The following is a 21,663-nucleotide window of genomic DNA, read 5'->3' as shown; positions in this document are numbered from 1 at the left end:
CTACCGCTCCCGTTTCTATATTCTCCGAGGGATTCAGATGGAGAAAATACTTTGGGGAACTAAAACAGTCTATTAAAGCTTCCATTTGAAAGGAAGTAAATATATAAATCACTATTCAGAGAGCAGTTGAGGGATAAAATGAAGCTACAAATATTACTCCTGGCGACTACCCCACTAAGGTCACCAAATAAAATTCGGTGTCGGAAGGAAATGAAAGTTCCTTACATGGAAACGTGATCTAAATTTATTATCTGATTCACGCCGCTGCCTTTCGCAGCGCGCGACAAACGTCTCCACGCAATGTCGGCGATGGGCTGCAGTAACGCATCCGATTCTCTTTCCTTTTCCCTCTGAAAAAAATGAAGGTGTTCTTTTCCTGACAAAGCTTTATTCGCGAAAACAACATCAATAAATACAGGAAAAATCCACGCTGTAAACTGAGAATAGATGTCAATGGTACGTCACTCAGACGCAAGAGTCGGGGAACCATTATCAACAAGGCCAAAATAAAATGATGGCTCGGAGATAAGAGCAATTAAACGCATATTCGATTCGAAAGGTATTATTAATGATTAAGCAAGGGGTAATTAAGTTATCCAACACCGCAATGAAACGACATGGCGGGAGAAAAGTGGCATGAGAAGTAACCAAGAAAAATCCAAAAGACGCACGGAATGTAAAAGACCTACTTGGTTTATCTCCGGGATGATTTTAAGTTTTCTATTAATTAAAAAAAATTTAACTGACTACTTTTACTTCAGCTGATACCGTATTTTCCTCCATATTTGATTAAATTTACTTGTCCCAGAAGTCTGCGTAAACCCGCAACAGCGTTTGTTTGCAACGCTAAATATGGCGCGATTCTGGTGAGTTATCGGCTCCGCCTATTCAATAGACGGTAAATGGTGCACATGCATTCAATTAATTAGGATTAAATATTAGATGCATGCCAAAAGAATAGTTAACGTTCCCCGGCCATGAAGTAATTTTTAACAGGGGAATATCAAAGGTTGGGTTTACCTTCTTGCCAACATTCAGGCGATTAAAGCAGCTCCAAAATACACATGCTTATTTCAGTGAAAAGTACCGTACAGTACTAATTGTATGCTAAGTATGAAGCTGCAAACTCTCGGGTTTAACAGTTGGTGTTCCAAAAAGGGACCAATTTCTAAACTTATTCACCAATGTGTCAAATGGCGTCTTCAAGGAGAAAACCGTTGTCGACCGGTGAAAAAACTGACCTCAGCTAATACTAACAGGGGAGCATTAAATCTTTAGAATTCATTTGTGAAGGAAATTTCTCTTCAGCTACAGACAATATATAAAAGAAGAGATGTTAAATTCCTCGTTGCTATGAAATGCTCCATATATTCTGTCCCTTTCACATTTTCAATTGGCCAACGTGAGTGGCCATGCTTGATTGGGCCACTCTCAGTGGCCAATTGAAACATTTTTAACGGTAAAAACGATTTTCTTGAGTGGTCGTATTCGCTTCTACTCCTGCAGATTATATATTTCCGCATTAATGACCCTTCGACCAACCATCTGAGGCGTCAAGCGGGCTAATGAAGGTTGGCTCCTCGGTCTACTTTGCCAAATCCCTTCTTAAAAGGGAAACCCTTTGCGTGATCGCAATTGAGTCCCCTTTTGGAACGGGAAAGTAATGACCCATCCATTAACTGAAACGGTATCAGGGGCTCTGAGAGAGATGAGTCATTCTAAGAAACAACCATGCCATTGAATTGCCGTATATACCACGGAGAGTTAGGGCAACGGAAAACGTCAGATTGCTACTTCAATCTCAACTCCTTTGCGATGAATTTCTAATCAAGAAATAAGCATCTTTATGAACAAATTGAGGTAATGCGAAACCCTTTCAGGATTTACATAGCGCTGAACATGTTTTAGTAGCTAAACATACATTATTAGTTTGTCGTAGGTAATGAGGGATCCTAAAAGTCAGGAAAATCAACGAAGATAAAAAAGAGATGCACCAATTTATTTAAATTTCAACATTAAATGTCCTGTTTCAGCAGCATTAATGTTTAAAGAAAAGATATATTTCTAATTTTATAAAATTAGTACCAATGACGGACTGTTCATCGCATAAAGAGATGTGACGGCTCCGAATAACCTATTTAATAAACTAAACACATCCAAATCATCATTTCTTGAATTTCACTGTGGTGCAACAAGGGAATTAAGACCACAAAAATGTGACTTCCTTTCAGCAATTACGGCTGCGACACGGTTTAATAAGAATCACAATACTCCTACGCGAAGAGAATAACTGATCAGCGGCCTCTGCGACGATCTTTCGCGTTAGTCGGCAGAAAACCCGAATTCAAGGTCAAATTCTGATATCCCCATGTCTTAAAAATGGGATTTCCCTTTTATTGGAACGTACATAGATTGATACAGGTACATAGATTGATACAGATATACATGGCCCTCGTGGGTAACAACACCCTACCCTACCGATCCAAAAAATTTGATCACATGGCCGAATTTATGATTTTCCGTTGGAAAACACTTATTAAACGTGCTGATATTATATGAGTACCATTTTCGTAATTATGAACGGCTAAAACACATCATATTACATTTACTTTCAAATAGTAAGTGCTTATAAACTTTTTTTTTGATAATTGAAAATTTTAAAGCTACATCCTGTGAATTTTCAAAGAAATAATAAAATTAAAAGTATTTTTAGTGCATTAAATAATATTTAATGGAATTTTTTTCTAACTGAAAAAGAAAATTGATACATTCTACGGTACGTCCCAAAAAATTGAAGGAGATATAATTTTCAAAGCAGTAGCTATATTCCTTTAACCAGAAAAAACTCAGGACAAAATGTATCCGCTCATAAGTGTCAAACTTCAGCTTGACAGAAACTCTCAAAGCAAAGAATTTCCTTCCAGTATATAGGAATTTTCGATAACGATCAAATGGATAATTAAAGAAAGAAACCTGAAAATACACAAAAGAGTACAAGAACGATTGATACGTAGCACTATAAGGATAAAAATGAAAAGATGCGTTGAAAATGCCTAAAGGAATCACCCGCTTTGGGACGAACATTAAATGGGATATATGTATAATGCTATATCCTGCATGGAAGTCTAAGTGAGAAGTACGTTAGAATGAATTACTATGACGGGTTGGGAGGAATGAATCTCCACGTTTAACGAATATATGGAATAAAACACTAATGCTTGCACCTATATGTCAGCCTTCACCGATTCCTCAATTCCCACATTATTTTCAACCCCAAAAGTTAAATGTGTAAAATAAAAAAAATAAAGTATTGATATTTTAGATTTGATAAATTTCATGAGCATTTCATGAATTTCAAGAAGGGCGGAGTGCTTACGATAATACATACATAAAATAAACATAAATGAATATACCATTTTATAAAATTATAGTTCTATATAATTTATAATATGAATATATCGTCATTTGATATAGTTATCTGTTAAATTCGAGAACACATTCTACTACCGCCAGCCTCCCAAATTGACTGGTGGAAAGAGCGCAGAGGTAACGAAGTGTGCATTGCACTGCCCGGTCTTTCAAAGGATTCAAAGAAATATTATTTTCTTTTCCACTTCAAACTCTAATAATCCTGAAGTCATTTTCCCGAGGTGCTCCTTAATATTATGTACTTTTATCCCCCAATTCTTAGTTTGGGAGGCCTAGCTAGTCCATAAAATTAATTATAGGCTGCGTTCGGCTCTAATACTGATATTAAGTTATCCCTGTGCGGGACTCACAGGAGTTCCAATGACCCATTTTGTTTTTAATCTTTTACCAAATAGGGTGTAATATGCTTCTTGGAGAACAACATTACATGAACTATTCCGGTAATCAATATTGAAATTAAACTAAGCTCTCTTCATTCAGAATGAAAGTGTTGAAAAAATGAAAGAAAGAGCCATAGATCAATATTATGTGTTTAATGCTTAATAAAAAGGTTAATAAACGAAATGGATAATGGCTCTAATGCTTAATATTACCAATTAATAATTTCGAATGATACGATTAAATTGTTAACGGTAAATACATTTTTAATAATTACATAGCTGGGTCTGTTATTAGTCAATTTGCGAATAAAGATCATTATTTTGATTTTAACCTTATCTTATAAAGATAAGAATGAGATAGCCATGGGAAAACGGACATGTGCACCATGAATCAAGTCCTTTAGCTTATCTCACATTCCTGGAAAATGCGAACAGCAAATAACCTATATTGTCTATTGTTGAACATCCAGGATTAGGCAAAAAAAGGAACAAGGTGAGTCCACCTATTTGACAACCAAAACTCTTCTTAAAATATCGGAATTGATTGAATTCGTAGATTAATAAGTGTTTCTTATTGCAAGGAAGCACGCATTTTCTTGGAAAAATTAAGTAAAAATGGGTAACTTAACCGTATTTATCATTAAATTAATTTATCTAAACTCGTTAATACACACTAAAACAAATATTAATACTTTCAAATTCTAAACTCAGCAATCAATTTTCCGATGGGTAAATCTCTCCTCGATCTCGTATTTTTTTCTTTAAAATGATTGCTTCAATTTAATTTTTATCGTAAAATTATTATTCTGCAAAATAAGTCGTCATTTTCCGCTAACAGCAACAAAAAACATTTTGGTTTCTAAAATTTAAGAATTTTTCGGGGATTATTTTTAGTAAATGCCTAATTTAGACTTTAAAATGTAGTTATAATGAGCACGAAACCATTTATATTACTTAATGGCATTTTTTGGAATTCAATTTATCAATGCACAGTCGACGTAGGGGAGTTTTTGTAATTTAAGGCCCCAATAATTTAAGTGAATCACCCGTATTCACTGGACTGAAGAAACAAATGACTGGGTCTTTTTTGGATCCGCAGATTTCTTGATAACACCTCGAGTTTATCGCACTTTTGGAATCTGACACACTTATTTTTAATAGATTTGTGGGTGATTCAGGGCCCAGATGAGAATAAAAATTCACAGGACGCATTTGAGAACGACGTTAAGTATTTTGATCCATATATCTTCAACGGCGCAGAACTGCAAGGAAGTCAGTATCAAACGGTGGCACATTAAATAGTAGTTCAGGCATCTATTTTCGTTAAGAAAAGGAGTTTGATGAAAGTCGTCCATTCCGATGCTGCGAAATTTGCAATTACTTTTCAAGGGGAAATTATCCCAAAATTAGTCCTAATTGTACGAATTTCCGTATTCCGACCCAGTAAATCAGAGGAGCAAATTGAGTAGCTTCAGGCGTAATGTGGTGGAATTCGAACATAATATAGAACGGATAGTAGCAATTTTCCACCAGATAAGTTTAATTGTACGACTGGGCTTCGATGTATTACATCACCTTCCGGTAATTATTATTATCTTTATTAAATCAGATGAGGTAAGAAAATAATTGAAACGTTTACGAAATTGGGAAAAAATACAACACAAACGCACACAGCATTCATAGAAAGCAATTGATTACATTTCTATAAGAGTAATTCTCGTATATACTGATCGTTGGCATTTGCTAAATCACATTGAATACATTGACATTCGACGAGTTTGTTACCATAAAAAAACAAGGAAACATAATGCGCACCCACATTATGGCACACACAATTCTTTTGACTTTTTGAGGCATAATTTAATGAGCAAGAGAATAACTTTATTAAATGGCAACAAAGCACTTTATAATCTTTTACCGGTTGACAACACGGACACATAATTCAAGGAAGGCTAGAAATAAGGGTTAAAATTATTCAAATCAATCATAAAAATTCACGTCAAATTGGATTTAAAACACTAATGAAAGACAATTAATTCTCAATATGCAATATTTTTCACTCAATAAGCCTAGTCAAAAAAGTAAAATTTGGAAGGATTTTTTTTGGGCCGTCAAGGAGAAAATAATGAAATAGAAATGTATTCGAGACATTTATTATCTCAGTCGAGCTTTAATATCAACTTAAGCAATGCATCTTTGCTCATTTGAACACTGTTTTAAGGAAAACAGAAATCGGCAGAATAAATGGGTTTCTTGTTTGATGGCAACATTTTAGTGTGGCTTAGGTTTGTGTTCGAGCTTGAGAGGAAACGACAGGCGAGGGCCATATGTGAGGCTTAGCTTACGGAAGGAAAGGGAGACGAACTGACCTGTAAGGCTCTGTCGGGCCATGCGCTGAACCAATCAATAGTACAGCAGTTGACTAGAGCCGGGAATTGACGAAGTCTGGCGCGAAAAACCTCTCCGATTGGACTGGAGTAGGAAGTTGCATAAAAAGAAGAGCAAAATAAGTAATTCGGATAAAAACATCAGAAAAGGATTTGTATTTAAATGCTCTCAAGTTAAATAAGCACATGAAAATAATTCTATCAGAATAAACCGATGAATCATGCCTTAGGTTACCAAAATGAAAACAGCATTTGGTGAAATATTGTGAAATTTCCATGACGTATTGCGCTCATTTCACTATGCTGAAAAAATCGTTACGCACTTCTTAAGATTCCTATTTTATTACAGTGCTGTTTCAACTGTAATCAAGATGTTTTCTCACAGTTGAATTCATTTAAACATGAAGTCAAGCTGAAATGTCGATTTTGAGACAATGTACCACTCAATCAAAAGAAAGAATCCGAATTCACAGTCTTCGAAGAAGGGTAATAAAACTCGCGGGTTATCTGGGAACATTAGAAAGATTTTTTACGCAGAAAACATGAAAAACGATGTATACTGGGTTATTTTTACAATTAAGTTTCCCACGCGTTGTTCGCAGGAGATACTTTGACGAGAGGGGAAGGGAGGCTTGGGTGAAAATCTTCAGACGAGAAGGAAAGAAAGGTTGGGGGTCAGATCATAATCCAATGTTGGGGAAAAACCCTAGCTGAAGCATAGTGATTGAATGGGTGGTTAGAAGGGCGGCTGGAATTTAATAGTTGATTGGTTACGATGGACATGGGAAGATAAGGAAGCGCCAGAGGGACGAAAGGGTAGGAGGGAATGGGTGGGAGTTTGGTTTCGTATTGGATGAAGGGCTATCGTGGGAATGGAGCTCGGACGGATTTAGGAACTTACTGTTGCGAAGGGTAGGAAAATGAATTCAACCCGATGGAAGGATCTTTAGAAATACTTATTGTATACTTGAGGAAGAGGTAATTTACGGAAAATTTTGGCGCATAACATAGTGCCCTGTTTGATCATCATTTTTCTTTCCAACTTGTTATTTTTTCAGAAGACGCGCATATTTTGCAGATATTTTTTTTCGTAAAGATCAAAGGAAACGGAAAATTTGAAATAAAAATACATTATGATGGTGTTCAGTAATTGACAACAATGTTTCACTGAAATATAGCATGAAAATTGCCTATACAGTAGCCAACATACGGCATTAAAGGGCAAGTATGAAGACTTTGGAGAAACTAATTTCATAACCAAATAGAAACATGCAGTACTGCTTTTTGAGATTAATGTGACAGTACATATACTTTTTTAATGTAATATTTGTCAACCAAAAGATAAAGCTCGATAAAATGACACAGAGGAAATAATATTCTGCAATTCTCCTATGATGATGCGGAAAAAAACAATACCTCGATACCCGGGACCCGGTTTTTACACAAACGGTTTACTATTACTACGCATAAGTTGCGTCCTCACAAGTCTTTCATTGTAACTAGGTGCATGTATATAGTAAATTAACTGTCAAAGTGCTAAGAGGGAAGACATTACAAAGTGAACATGAAACGAAGCTGCAGTGAAATTGAGTACATTACATCCCAAGACGCATCCGCACACAACAAAACTTTTTTTCATGGATAAACGGTCGGATAGTAGACGGTAGGGTTCCGCCTTTTCAGCGGGGACGCTTGGATGGCAGCCCTGCCAGTTCTCCCTTAAAACCGACCCTGGATAAGAGAGGGCATATGGAGGTTGGGGAGAACATTGGAGGAAGACGCTTTCGCTGACGGCGCGTCCTTTTTCGGAATGATAGAAATTATCTAATTATTGAAAATCTGGAGGGCCTTTTTAATACGCGCTATCATCGAAGGACAGTAGCAGGAAGATTATCCACGAATCCAATTTCTCAAGCTCAAATTCGGAAGGTACGCAAACAAATTTTTTTCATTGGCGTTCCATTTTTGATAGCAAAACATGAGAAAAATTGGACAAGATTCATTGGTGTTTAAAATTTACGACGTGATATTTTCATCCACAGCATTATTATTTATGCTTCTCGCACTCATCCACAAATAATGATTATCAAATCAAATATAATTGGCTTATTGGCCCAGTAGTTCATCTCGTTCTCTGCCCAATGGAATCTGAAATCTTATTCGCAATCTAATTAGGGATGGAGAAGGCAAGGCACCAATCTTTTATGTGCGATGTGCTACTAATTAATTCACAAAAGGAATCCGAGCCCAAGTCCGAGAATTTTCACTGGGTTCGACGCACATATAAGTATATTCTTGAAAGGGGCAGAACTCGATTAAAAATAAAGTTTCAAATTTGGTTTTCTTCGAAAATTGCTTTCAAATTTTCAATTGGTCAAAGGCTGGCAAGGATATTCACAATCAGTGATTCAATGTGATGACTGGCTACTTTAGCCCTCCATTCTTCCCAACTCAATACTAATTCTCTGATACTCTCAATAGAAAGAATATTCTTCTGTACTACGCTCCTCTTTAATTTACTGATTATTAGCCCCTAGGTCTTATTGGAGGGAATTGCCTATTTTAACTTCTATTATTCTTTAAAAAATTATATTGTCTCAAGGTGAACTCAGCCTCTTCTATTCTGTTGCGCAATTCTTAATTTATTACTTAATCTGTTCATTTAGGCTCCCAAATATGCGTCTAGCACCAATTTTTGTAGGTCTCTATTCTTCTCTGGTCTACTTTTTCTATCGCTTATGTCTCTGATTCATATCATGCCACACTCCACACGAATGTTTCACCAAACTTCTTTCTGGCCGTATCTTCTTTCAGCATTGTCGTTGTTGCCATTTCATCATGATCACCAGTTTGTCTTGAGCCTATTCTGCACTTGACACCCATTGAGCTTCTTTCATTTGCACATTGGCGACTTGGTTCATTCAGATTTGATAACTTATTCTATTGATTTAATCACTTCCAGCTTTTCCCACCAACTTGAACGTCTTATTCCATTCGATGTCATCGGAGACCTTAAATTCTACAAATGGCTTGACAGTGACTTCTTAACAGGTTTAATTTCATCAACTAGCTACTTTACTTAGACAAGTAAAGCCTCCCTCGAACCGCTGTTCTTCCCGTATACGAATTATTTTACCGACCCGCCTCCATTTTTTGTTGCATCCGACCATTGATCATTCTTATTAATATTTTCGATGCATTTGAAACTAGCATTAAAGCTTGATTTTTCTCAGATTGGCCGAGTCCGGTTTTCTTTAGCACGATACGTATTTTCGAACTACAATCATCTCAAAGTCCTCTGAAATCTCCCACTGTGGTAGCAGTCATTGATTATTCCAAGCAAAAAACCTAAGCATTTCCTCGAATGTCATGATAATTTCTCTGTTAATTATATCAGATCAGGGTGCCTTGTTTTTCTCCGATTCTTTCCCTGCTCCATCAAGTTCTCTCTTTTGAGTATATCTGGGCCTTAGCCACCTTCATTCACTTCAGTTTCATCTTTTACTGAACTATCTTTTTTATTTATTTTGCACTAGACCAAAACCTGCCTTATTTTTGGCCTTTACATAGGATTCTTAACGAATATATAAAAATAAAGACAGTTGCAAACACCCAAGCCCTAAATGGAAGAAAACCCACCTAGGCAGGAATCGAACCCGCGACCTAGCGGTTTGCAGGAGAAAACGTTATACCGCCGCCATCGCGACCGGTTCTTAATGTGGTTTTGGCAGTTAAACATAGTTCTTCTACAATGTACTCCATTTTTCCCTGCCTGAATCTTCTATCAGTCAATTCCCATTATCATCTAGGATGCTCACACACAAATGTTCATCGGCTGCCCAAGCGGGCAAGTATTAACCGTCCCGGTGAGTGAAGTCTCACCTTTACCGGTCATTGTGCATAAGAAACTCATGGCATTGAAGGAAGAAACATGGCTGAGGTGAACGAGTGGTTTGCTAGAAAGTGAAACTTAAAACTAGGAATAAAATATGAATTCTTAATCTAACAAGAAAGGAAAGCCGGCAGGGAACGGCTTTTTCCAAAAGAAAAAAAAGAACGTCACAAACAGCACTAACTGCCCACCGGCACACTCTGAGCATAGAGCGGTAGAAAAAGGAAGTGGAGGCGAGGGTCACCCATTTCCCAATCCCAATGAATGAAATCCAAGAGCATCTATGATGCTCTTGGATTTCATTCATCTTAGTACAAATTGACTCTTAGCCATCTAACATGCTCTTTCGGTGTTTCTTCGTTGATTTCTTCGCAGTAGTTTTCAAGCCTCTTTCACTTCGCCTTCCAATCTTCATTTTTCGGATTATCTTTTCTCCTTTCTTGGATACACTTCCTTATCTGCTCGGTTATTCAAGGTTGATGGGGTTTAGTTCTCTTGCAAGCGAGCTGTCCTGCTTCTTCTGCAATTTTCTTTTTCAGATCTTCCTTCGATACTGCCCTCTTTTCTTCTCTCCGATGATTTGTAGGCGGCCGAACTGAATCTTTCTCTTGCATGTTCTTCCTCAAGGGCTTTCGTGTTTCATCTCATTTCATTTTTTAATGTTCTTCGAAGAGTGTATTTTTTCACTAACATATCCCTGCCCTCGCAGACGTGTAATGGTCATTCTCCTTCGGCATTTCATATCCCCAGTCTGAGGTCCACTTCGCAGCTTTCTTCTCCGTTCAGTTCAGCCGCTACGTTCCTGTCAACCATTATTATTAGGGAGTAGAATATTTTATATGCTTAATTTGCGAAAGATCCAGACATATGTTGGCGTTGTGCTTACTTCTTTTGTTGTTAGCCGTGGGGAAATATGGTAATGTTAGCACGCTAGAGAACACCAAATCGGCAATGGCATCAGTTGGTATCAATTTTTATTAGGTTAATTTATATTTATCGGTAGAGAAGGAAAATAATCCAACCTTTCCTTACCTCTGTCTTTATTTTAATATGGAAGTGAATGATAGAATTACAGTTCACATGGCAATAAGTCGTTTGCTCGTGAAATGCACGTATAATAGGATAAAAAGGAGAAGACAATCAGTTATTACCGCAGTGGCGCATACGGGTTTTCAGTAAGCTCTCGTGTCCAAAACTTTATATTGCTTGCCGGGGTTATAGAGTCGCGGAGACAATTTCCTGATTTTAACTTAACCGAAGCGTATTTCAGTATTTCCTAACCCAGGGAAAACATTGTGTTTGTCAGTTGTATGGAACACCTTTAACAAACCGGTAACTTCTAGGTACGTTTGAAATCATCGCAATATATTACGAATTTTGTAAATATTCAGCCTAATTTTTCCATAGAGAGAGAAATTCAACAGTGACAATTATCATAATGACAGAAAAAAATATTTGAAAACTTTCCATGTACATGCAGAAATACTAGCGCTCTTTCTGACAAGGCAATTAGTCGGACTCAAGGATCTCTCCTAAGAGAAGAGTGGGAAGGGGCGAAAGAAAACAAAAAATACGAGAAAGTAATGTGTATAGAGAGGAACGTGAAATGACAGAATGAGATCAGAAGTTGTAAACGGAGGTGTTCCATTTGTGAAAGGCACTTGAAGCTGAAAAGCACTGAGTAATGGACGCGTTTGTTTTTTTTAATTTCGAGCGCCGATGGGACGCAGCTGACATAAACCATATGTTGGAAATTCCAGCGCCTTGAGTTCTCACACCCGCACCTCCTAACCGCTCCCATTAACAGCAATTTATTTTTAATCGGATCACAGTCTTCCGGCAGGAAAATCCGATAGCGGTAAATAATGAGGAACACGTTTTTACCCAATAGAAGGGGAATTACGAAGTAAATCCATAATTGAATTGTGCTTTAGAGGCGACAAAGAGGGTATATGATAGATTTACAGGCAAGACGCGCAGCACTTAGCAATACGTATTTTATTTTATGAAACACCCATTGCGTGGAGAAATCACTGACTGAGCACTAGAGGGATTGAAAGAAAAGATTTGGTTGACGGTAGAGGTTTGTGGCGTACAAGGCATTATTTTTAGCTACCCGTGATTAATAATACTAATATTGATTAAAAACCAATCCATTCATAATTAGCTAAGGTTCATTAGAAATATTCATTTTCCAGACAACCGCAAAATATTTTACTGGAATAATTAGCCATATTGTTAGACGAATTCGAGTAAGGTAAACCGTACCATAATTTGGTGAATTTTAAGATACTAAATAATAACCCTTAAAAGTGTGATATCTTTACCGTTTAATCATACAAACCTGTATTATCTAAAAACTTAGCTCAATAAGTTATCATCAAAATGTCACAAATTAGATCTTTGCCAAGGTTATCTAACACAATAATGATCTTCTCATCTATAAATGTTACAGATAGTATGAATTGTAAATGTGTAGTAGCTTGAAAACCTTTTTTCGTCGTTTACCTGGAAACTGTACTACCAAGAATTTGCCACCTACTTTTGCTTTTGACGTGATAACATATTTTAATATCATGCCTAAGGAAATTATCACCCTAATATCTGTCCTGATTTATAATACATTCTCGAAGAGTATATTCGTAATGAGACTAATACTTAATTAATTTTTTTACTATAATTACAGGCGATGGTTTTAATATAAAATAACACGAGTCAATGAGAAGTTACACACATTTAAAATAATTTCACACACTTTCAGTTTACGCTGAAAACTTTTTCCAGTTATTTTAACGGATAAATGGCATATAATTAACCTGTAGTTTTATAATTACCTCATTGCAAGTACTAAGTGAAGGTTAAGTCGTAGCTGGCGAATATAAACAGACAATAAATTGGCTTGAGTGGGAGGCAGGCCCAGCTCCTGCACTTTATGCTTCATTGACCGGGATATTCTTTCTATATCTTCAATTGAATAAATATTGGGGACATCTCCAGCATTCAATATATTATTTATATCCTCCAAGAATGTCTCAGATTTTATCTAAGGAGTAAAATGGAAAGAAAAACATGGAAAATGATCAAATAAATTATTACGAAAAGAAAAACGCTTGAAAAATACGTAGCTAAAGATACATGTGAAGTTTCTGATGGAAATACAAATGGACAATAGCCAGGAATGACACCATGAGCAGCGATTTACGCTGGATATTGATTCTGCGTACATAAGCGCAGTCATTGATTGAGAGAGGGAATTTCAGATTTGTAACAGTTTTCCTTCCCATTATCATCCGAACCAGCGAAATTCTATAGAACGGGCATTCATTTAGCAAAAGGAATCTTCTCATTTGAATGGCTTCATTTTATGATTGTTTGATATGGCAATTTGAGTTTGAGGCACGCTGTCGTTCGCAAGTTCCGGGAACTGATTCCGAGCCCTGGGGCAAATGGAGCAATTTTAGGCCTCCTGGTCAAATTTTGAAACAATATAGTATGCCAAGGTGTAATTTAAATATGATTATTCAAGAGTGTAATTTTGATTGAAAAGTAACAGCAAATTCTTAGTAAAAGGAAAGATTACTTTGAATATTTAAACAAGAGCTGGAGCGATAATTAGCCTTAAGTCGAGGTAAATATAGGAATGAGAACATGAGATGAGAACATTTCCATAAAGAAATAATAAAAATAAGTTCGATGTTTCCAGGCTGAGGTGGAAATCCATTATGAAGTAAAAATAATATGGTATCTTTCCATTCAGTTTCATTGCCATTATTATTAGTGTTAGGTATTATTACTATTATTATTAGTATAAGGTGCCTGTTGATGACGCCGATGCGTCGAAACTAGTTGTACAGAATAAAATTGAGTGAAAAGATACATTGTTATATTTTCTTCAGTAATAAATATAAGTTAGCTAATTTCATTATACTAGTATTTAGCACTTTTCCTCACAATATTTCTTCCATAACTTATGCCAAATCTAACGAGGTAAGGGATTCAGGTTAACGAATGGCCAGGTCAGTATAGAGAGAAAAAGCTGTAATAAGCAGTAATAACTGATTTGACTCTATAAAGCAAATTTTAGTTAAGCATTAAAACGATACTAGAAAAACAAATATTATCTAATGTCACTGCTGTGATTTTAAAAAATATTTAATAGCATCCGTTCCATTGCAGCATTTAATTTGAACGTTCGAGATATTTTAAATAGAATACCAGGAATTGCAAAATAAAAGTCACCTGCGGTACCTAATCTCACAGATAATTAGACTTTCTTTTTACTATCACAATCCAATTTACATATTATACACAGGAATAATATTCTTAATTCGTTTTGCTCATTATAAGAGCGCGTTTAAACTTTTCAGTTGTCATAATAGTTTCCACTTTCTTATCTCCCCGAAATCTTTTTGTGATTTCCCTGTGTTCTTTCTTGTGTTCTTCTGACCAGATGTCAGCAATTTTACTTCTTGATTTTTCGTAAAATATTGTTTAATTACTAGTGCCCTATTGGCTCGACAATTATTACGGTCTTCTGTTATACTCAATACTAATAGGTCCTCCTTAGTTTTTAAAAGCCGTCGTTGACTTTTTTTACTCAAACAGTGTTTTAATGGTTCTTTAATTGCTACTTTTGTAAATATGTGCATAGAACTTCAATTGTCTCTTGAGCAGAGTTTCAAAAAACATCGTAGAATCTACAGTCTTCACTCTGATCCAAAACCCAATTTATTGTGTAAAATCGCATTTTTCCTGAGAATTTCCATTCCATTCTTTCCTTTCAATCTCTGTAATTATTGAGTGACTTCCGAGAGATTTGGTAACTGGTGGGGGAAAACAACTGTCTTGCAATTCAGCAATTCTGCATTACCCGATATCACTTTTTTGTTGATGTATTTCTATGCAAATTCGAGTGCCTCACGGCGTTAAATGGCCCTTTCCAAGGCGAACTAGCCCAGTTCTGTTGGAAATATGTCTACTAAATATCTGGTAATGGTATGTTTTTGATGAGCGAAGACCAATATAGACAATCACCGCTACATTTATAAGCCTGGCCTAACAATACAGAGCCAAACGCACTATTCTATAATGAAACCAACTTCAAATCCGCATACTTTCCACCTATCTTAGTTCCGTTCAACATTCCTATTCTTTTCTTCCCTGCAAAATCGCATACCTAACGCTCTCCCCTCGATCAGAGTCTTCAACATTCTAGCCAATCACATTATTAATGGAACGGTATGCATTCACCTTTCCTACCTCATTCAGATTTCTCCTAAATGCCTTCTCTGCTCTCCCGCTTTGTCCCGTAATTCCTCGTTTATTTTTCTTTCGGTTTATTCTCATTTTTTCACCTTTGTTTGCAATATATTCTGGTGTAAAGGGAGTAATATCACCAACTCACATAACCTTCCTCTCCCTAACGCAACGGAAAAATCAAGCGACAGATTCTATATTTGCTCGACCTTCATATCTTCAAAATCTGTATGGGAGTTATGTATCCCCGTGAAACACCATTACAACTAGATAAAAAGCGAATAACATAACCCGGTGACAAACAAAGAACATACTATATTTGGTATCTAGAGCAAATGGAAGCCGCACAAGCTATAATTATCATAAGGTAATCCAACGTTTAATGTGGGTTTGGATGATCACAGAATAAAAACCGATGCACTTCTTAGGCTCGCCAGGGAAAATAATTGATACCAAACACTACAAAATAATTACTTCTTCAATTCCTCATGTGTATTTCCTTCACTCCGTACAACAGACCAATTCTTCCCGTCCCACCTTCTCCGCTCCAACATTCTCCACTCTATCATAGCCTTCCACTTTCCTTCGCCTGTCATCAAAATGCTGTTTTTGCTGGATCTCTGACAACAATCCTCCCTCCTCTTCCCCATGACCAGCATCTTTTCGTCCGCTCTCCCATCTATCCACTTCACCCTTTCAATCCATCTCCAATCCAAAATTCAAAAGCTTCCGAACCGCGGTACTCAAAACACGCTCCAAATTAACGTTTGGACGTTAACGTTGAACGATTCTTTCTTAATTATCTTTACTCTTCGTGCCACCTCAATTCCTCAATATCCTATACATCCTCAATTCTCTCATGAAAGTTTCTTTGCCTAACGTACCCCTTCCCATTTGCCACCACTCGTACTTCGACCACTACGGTTCAAAACACAAACCTCCATCACAGGGAAGCTGTTCCACCTGCTAAAATTTACGATCACCTACTTTAACACCTAACTCAGCCCTCCCCCTCCCAGAAACTTCATAACTTTTGTCTTGTATACACTGACTGCTATCCCACTTATAACGCTGCAGTCCCTCTAATGCGCTCAGAAATTACTGCAACTCCTAGGCTGACTGACAAACCACAGCCCGATCACTCCAATCACTTTCTTTGAATTAACAAAACCTAACTGATTCCATGAATTCTCCATTGATTTTAATTGCTATCTCTAACCCTTTCCACGCCTCCTCCACCTATCCGGTTAGCTGGTGATAGCGTCTCTCACCGCACACCGTAATCGGGTCTACGTTTACAGGATGATAGGGAAGATTTAGTTGTAATATTTTCTAAGTTGTAACTGTTTTATTAAAATAAATTAGTTGTTAAATTAAAGATATTACATACCTGGTTGTCAGTGAAAAGGAAAACAAGCTCCGCTCCGTGCAAACCGGCTTCGAGCATCATTTCTTTTAGATCTTCCCGCCAGTCATTCAAGGAATAATTTTTGGTAAGCTCAATTCGAACACATTTGTATGAACACGTATGAGCCGCTAACTTCGTAAGACTCTGGCGGCCTGTTTGGATTAAATGTATCGTACAATCAAGAATCAGGTGCAGTTCATTATTTGAAAGAACATCGTGAAAACCATATATGCTAATAATGGCGTCGTAATTACATACATGCCAAAAACTTTGACGTTTCGCCGTTCAGAGTAACATTTTCATGTCAGTAGAGTGACAGTTTCAAAATAATCAATATGAATCACAAATAGATATGAGAAAACAAATGCGAAAATTAAATAAATATAATAATGAGGATTATTTTAATATTTATATCACACGCCATTCCAGGATAAAAAATGTAAAAAATCATGATACACCTATTTAGCAATGCCTAAGTACAATGAGGAATATAATTTTCCTAATCTAAAAGGGTTATTTTTGAAGGATAAGTGTAATGGCCAACGAATACTTGTGGTTTGCGCTTCATAAATAAAGATGGCTTTTGAAAAAATATAAATAATATTTTCAATAAAATTATTCATTTTATAAATTTTTCACGTATTACAACTGATATAGGCAATCACAAACCACAATGAAATTTGATATCGGAAAGCTTAAAACCCGAAAAATTTAAAATTTATGACTTAAGGATGAAGCCTTTTGGGCCTTAAGTGACTTTCCAGGAGAGGTATCAAGTTTTGACCTCCACTATCGCATTTTTACCTGGAGAGGTTTAATGATGTTAATCAATACCTGCTTATGCAAATATTTCGACGTCAACGTATACGTGGCCTGTGCAATAAATGCGCAAACTGGTACAATCTGGTTGCCATGACGCGGACTATAGCCCCGCCCCACTAGTGGCGCTAGTTGCTTGAGACCCATCGAGCCGTCTGGGCTTGGCGGATCGTCGAGCTGTGCGTATAGTGCCAGTTATGTTAGTTTCTGTCGTCCTTGTTTTTACTGTTTGTCGAAAATGGAGATTGACGAAATCACGGAGCAACGAATCAAGGTCAAGTTTTTGGTGAAGTGTGGTAAAAATTATCAAGAAATTACTGAAATGTTGACAGCTGTGTACGGTGATAATGCTCTAATGAAAATATCCATTTTCAAGTGGACTAAGCGTTTTAAAGATGGCCGACAAGACGTCACGGATGATGCAAGGCCGGGACGACCTTCAACCACCTGTGTTGACGACAACATTGATCGTGTGCAGTCCCTTGTCCTTACCGATCGTCGAAAAACTATCCGATTGATAACAGATGAACTGAATTTAGGAAAATCAACAGTGCACGCTATTTTAACCGAACATGATGGATAGATCGTTCACCATTGTTCAGCATTGATTGCTCGCCAGTTTCCGGCAAAAAATCCAATCACCATCCTTGATCATTCTCCTTATTTGCCAGATCTTGCCCACTTTTCCTATTCCCAAAATGCATAAAATGTGATGAGGAGACATCACTTAGGAAGATGTGGACACAATAAGGCAAGAAACGACGAGAAAACTAAAAAGCCTAACTACCGAGGACTGCCAAGGGAGCTTAAAATAGTCGAAAATAATATGGAATAAGTGCATAGCAACGAATGGAGATTATTTGGAAGGGGACAAAATCAATGTAGACTAAATTTTGCAAAATTAAGTTTTTATGGCCTCAATTCGCGTATTTATTGGAAAAGGTAGTATATATCAGGGATAAAAACCGACACTTCTTTCACATAAACTACCGATAAACAACAGTACGTCCAATACATCAATGCCCACCTATTTTCTCCTAAACATTACCTTCCATGCTCACTCTATGCAAATGGTCACTGATAATGCAATAACCCTTGCTCCTTTGACAGATTTTTCACCAATTCACACAATTATTTCCTTAATAAAGGTTACCTAGAGACTTTCTTGAATAAAAAATTCACAGAAACGCCACCAAACTTTGCACAAGTAATAACCCGCCCACAATATCTGCTCCAATCACTTTACAAGAATTCACCTCCTCAAATATATCCTAAAAAGACCATTTTCTCATTCTGACTGGTATCTTAATAGCCAATAAACCCTTACCTAAATTCTCCGCTAAGCGTAAATCCACACCGGCACCTTGAAATACTATAGATCCAAATGCAAAACCGATCCCATCTTCACCACTTCTTCATTCTGATGAGAACAAACCAATTCTCTCCCATGCCCCCGAAATTTCTTGACACGCAAACTAAAATGTGATTTACCAACTGAAATGAAAACTCTGTCCTTCCTGCTACATTTGATAATGCATATAAAACTCAATATTCGCATCAATTGCCACCGCGTCTCATGCAAAATCTTCTTCACCGTCAGCCTATCTACCATTTCGCAATCACTCCTCCCCACATAATGCTTCAATGATTAAATTGTCACTTCCCTCCCCCACCCATAGATACCCACCTACAACTCAAAATCCGTTAAGAGGCGTACTTTTGGCTCCCAGGAACATATGGTGTGTCCCGGGTCTGATCCTGGCTTAAAAGGAAATAAAACCATACCCCAGCCCGTCAACACCACCTCCTAATACACACCTATTGACTCCTCCCATCCTCTCCTTCACCTGCCCACTCCCCTCACCTGCAACCGTGCCCTCAAGTCCCACCCTATTGCCGTAAAAGGTAATTATGCCACCGAAATACGTGCCCATGCAAGCACCGAAATGAGGAACTATTTTTTTGTGATTTCTTTTCTCGTACACTGTTACCCCTGTGATTATACTTTATGGGCAAATAAATCGTGATTCATGAGCCAGCTCGATTGTTTGGCGGGATATTTAATAAACCCGTGCGCTAGCCACCCGCTTATCGCGCTTCCAATGTAAAGTCTCCCGTTCCTTACCTCAGATCCCTTAATCAAACTAAACATAGTAACCAACTTGATGGTTTGTTCACCAAGTTGGTTTGATAGATGAGAATAGAGCTCAGCTCGTAACAAGCCCTTTGGAGAGTGAAATTCATATATTATGGCTGGTGGGACAGTTCTCCCTCTGCCGTGTGTTTACCCAGGAAGATCAAATACTGGAAAATCAACCAGTTTGGGTGAAGTTTAGTGTCCCCAGAGTGACCCGGAATTGCAAACTGCTCCTCCGATCTACAGCCGAATGTACCACTCACTGAGAATTCCCTCAGGTTATCCTAAAGACCAACATCCTTCACGGCCTTAAAATCCATCTTTCTCCTGGAGTAATCTTAAACTCACCACAATCCTTTCACTGCTCTCTCATTTCCTCTTTACTCGCCACAATCTTTTCACTGCTCTCTCATTTCCTCTTTACCCCAACCAATAAAATATCTTTGATACCAAATGCTTTTCCATATAAATGTCACTTGAAAGGCCAAGACCTAGCCTAAACATAAATCCACTTCGGCGGCAATATCATCTCATGGTGAGCATTCAAATGCTGTGGACGACAACTCCAGCGGTGGGGACGTTTCCTGACACACCAACGGTGTGCGATGAAAGGTAAACAAGATGCGCGGTTTGAGGCCCCTATCGGACACGTGCGTTATTTGAATACTTGTGGTTCGCCCTCAGGGGGTATTGATAACGAACCAAAAGTGACCTATGTGGAATCCCGCGGAGCCTATAGTGTGTAGAGACGCTAAACATAATACGCATCACAGCGAGAGAAGGAAGTATTTTTAAAGGTATCACGTAAAAGATTTTCATGAGTCAAGCTCCAAAAATCCATCATAAATGCACAGAAAACGCGTCATTTATAAATTAATCCTCAAATAATTCATGTAAAATTGCGGATTAACATAAAATTTGCCAGTCGATACTTAGCGAAGAATATTTGCGCAATATTGAGATTGAGTGTTCATTTTACTACATGACGGAAAGATAAACAAACGAAGACATACGAGGGGGCGGACATAGTTGTCAGGAGAAATGCAAAGAAAAGATGGAAGATGAGAATTTTAATAGGCAATGGAATCTTGAAGACAAAGGAGGAATGCTGGGAAATAGAGGGGATTTGTAATTCCGGAGAGTGAATATTTTGCTGTTTCATATTCGATTTGAGTAGTAATCGGGCTGGCAAACATTTTCCAAGAAACTAATCCACTTTATGAGCATCTGTGCACCTCCCGAAGCGGGGCAAAATAGAATACTAATTACTAGGGCTAAATCCCAAAATAATTTGTGGCAGCATTATTTGGGAAGAACAACATTGTTAAGGCCATTTCCAGCAAAAGCAGTACGCAGGTAGCCATTGAGTGGTGAGAATTGACACTCCGGATGAAAGATGCAGAGGTTCCAACGCTTTGACGGGCCGAGATCGGAAGTGATCTTTGCACATATGTAGTTCAATTATACAAGCGAATGACAGGAAAATGTTCTGGGATTTGAGCCAGAACACTCGGAATGTGTTTTCATTGCACTATCGATCTAAAACATTCGTTTCCAAAGAAAACGCTCTTTGGTTCTTTGAAGGAGTTCGATTCAGGCTATTCTGCTTGGAAAATAACCGACTACGGTTTATCTACGGGGCTTAAACTTTGATATGTTCCAGGAGAAGCTTTCGTCTAATAATATCTACCGTACGCTTCCTGAAAAAACGGTCTGCTCTTCCTTACTGAAAAAAAATCCCACGCGAATAAGCTGCTTAAATATCTTCTCAAACCTTCAGTGGGAGAAATTAGACGGAAGCCACGAGAGCATTTTAGCCGGATGTGAAAGAGAACAGCTCTGTTTTCCGTGGAGGACTATTTGCAACAGGTATTTTGAAGATCTGAGGAATTCTGAGACTCATACGAATTCTTGTATTGGTTTATATGAGTCTGATATAACTGTGACGGAATCGG

The 21,663-nt window shown here is 37.5% G+C and overlaps 1 protein-coding gene across 1 annotated transcript in view; it reads right to left on the bottom strand.

Moving 5' to 3' along the window:
- Nucleotides 1-21,663, bottom strand: part of LOC139697949 (dynein axonemal heavy chain 1-like) — a 500,497-nt gene that overhangs the window by 142,140 nt on the left and 336,694 nt on the right. The window contains exons 45-47 of the mRNA XM_071596807.1: nt 16,735-16,904; nt 12,923-13,131; nt 6,179-6,281 (exon numbers count right to left, since the gene is read on the bottom strand). Coding sequence (XP_071452908.1) covers nt 6,179-6,281; nt 12,923-13,131; nt 16,735-16,904 — 482 coding nt within the window. The remainder of the gene's footprint in view (nt 1-6,178; nt 6,282-12,922; nt 13,132-16,734; nt 16,905-21,663) is intronic.

This window comes from Hetaerina americana, unplaced genomic scaffold, assembly GCF_022747635.1.
Source record: "Hetaerina americana unplaced genomic scaffold, ioHetAmer1.1.p SCAF_8, whole genome shotgun sequence".
NCBI classification, from domain to species: domain Eukaryota; kingdom Metazoa; phylum Arthropoda; class Insecta; order Odonata; family Calopterygidae; genus Hetaerina; species Hetaerina americana.
This window is presented reverse-complemented; position numbering and strand designations above follow the sequence as displayed.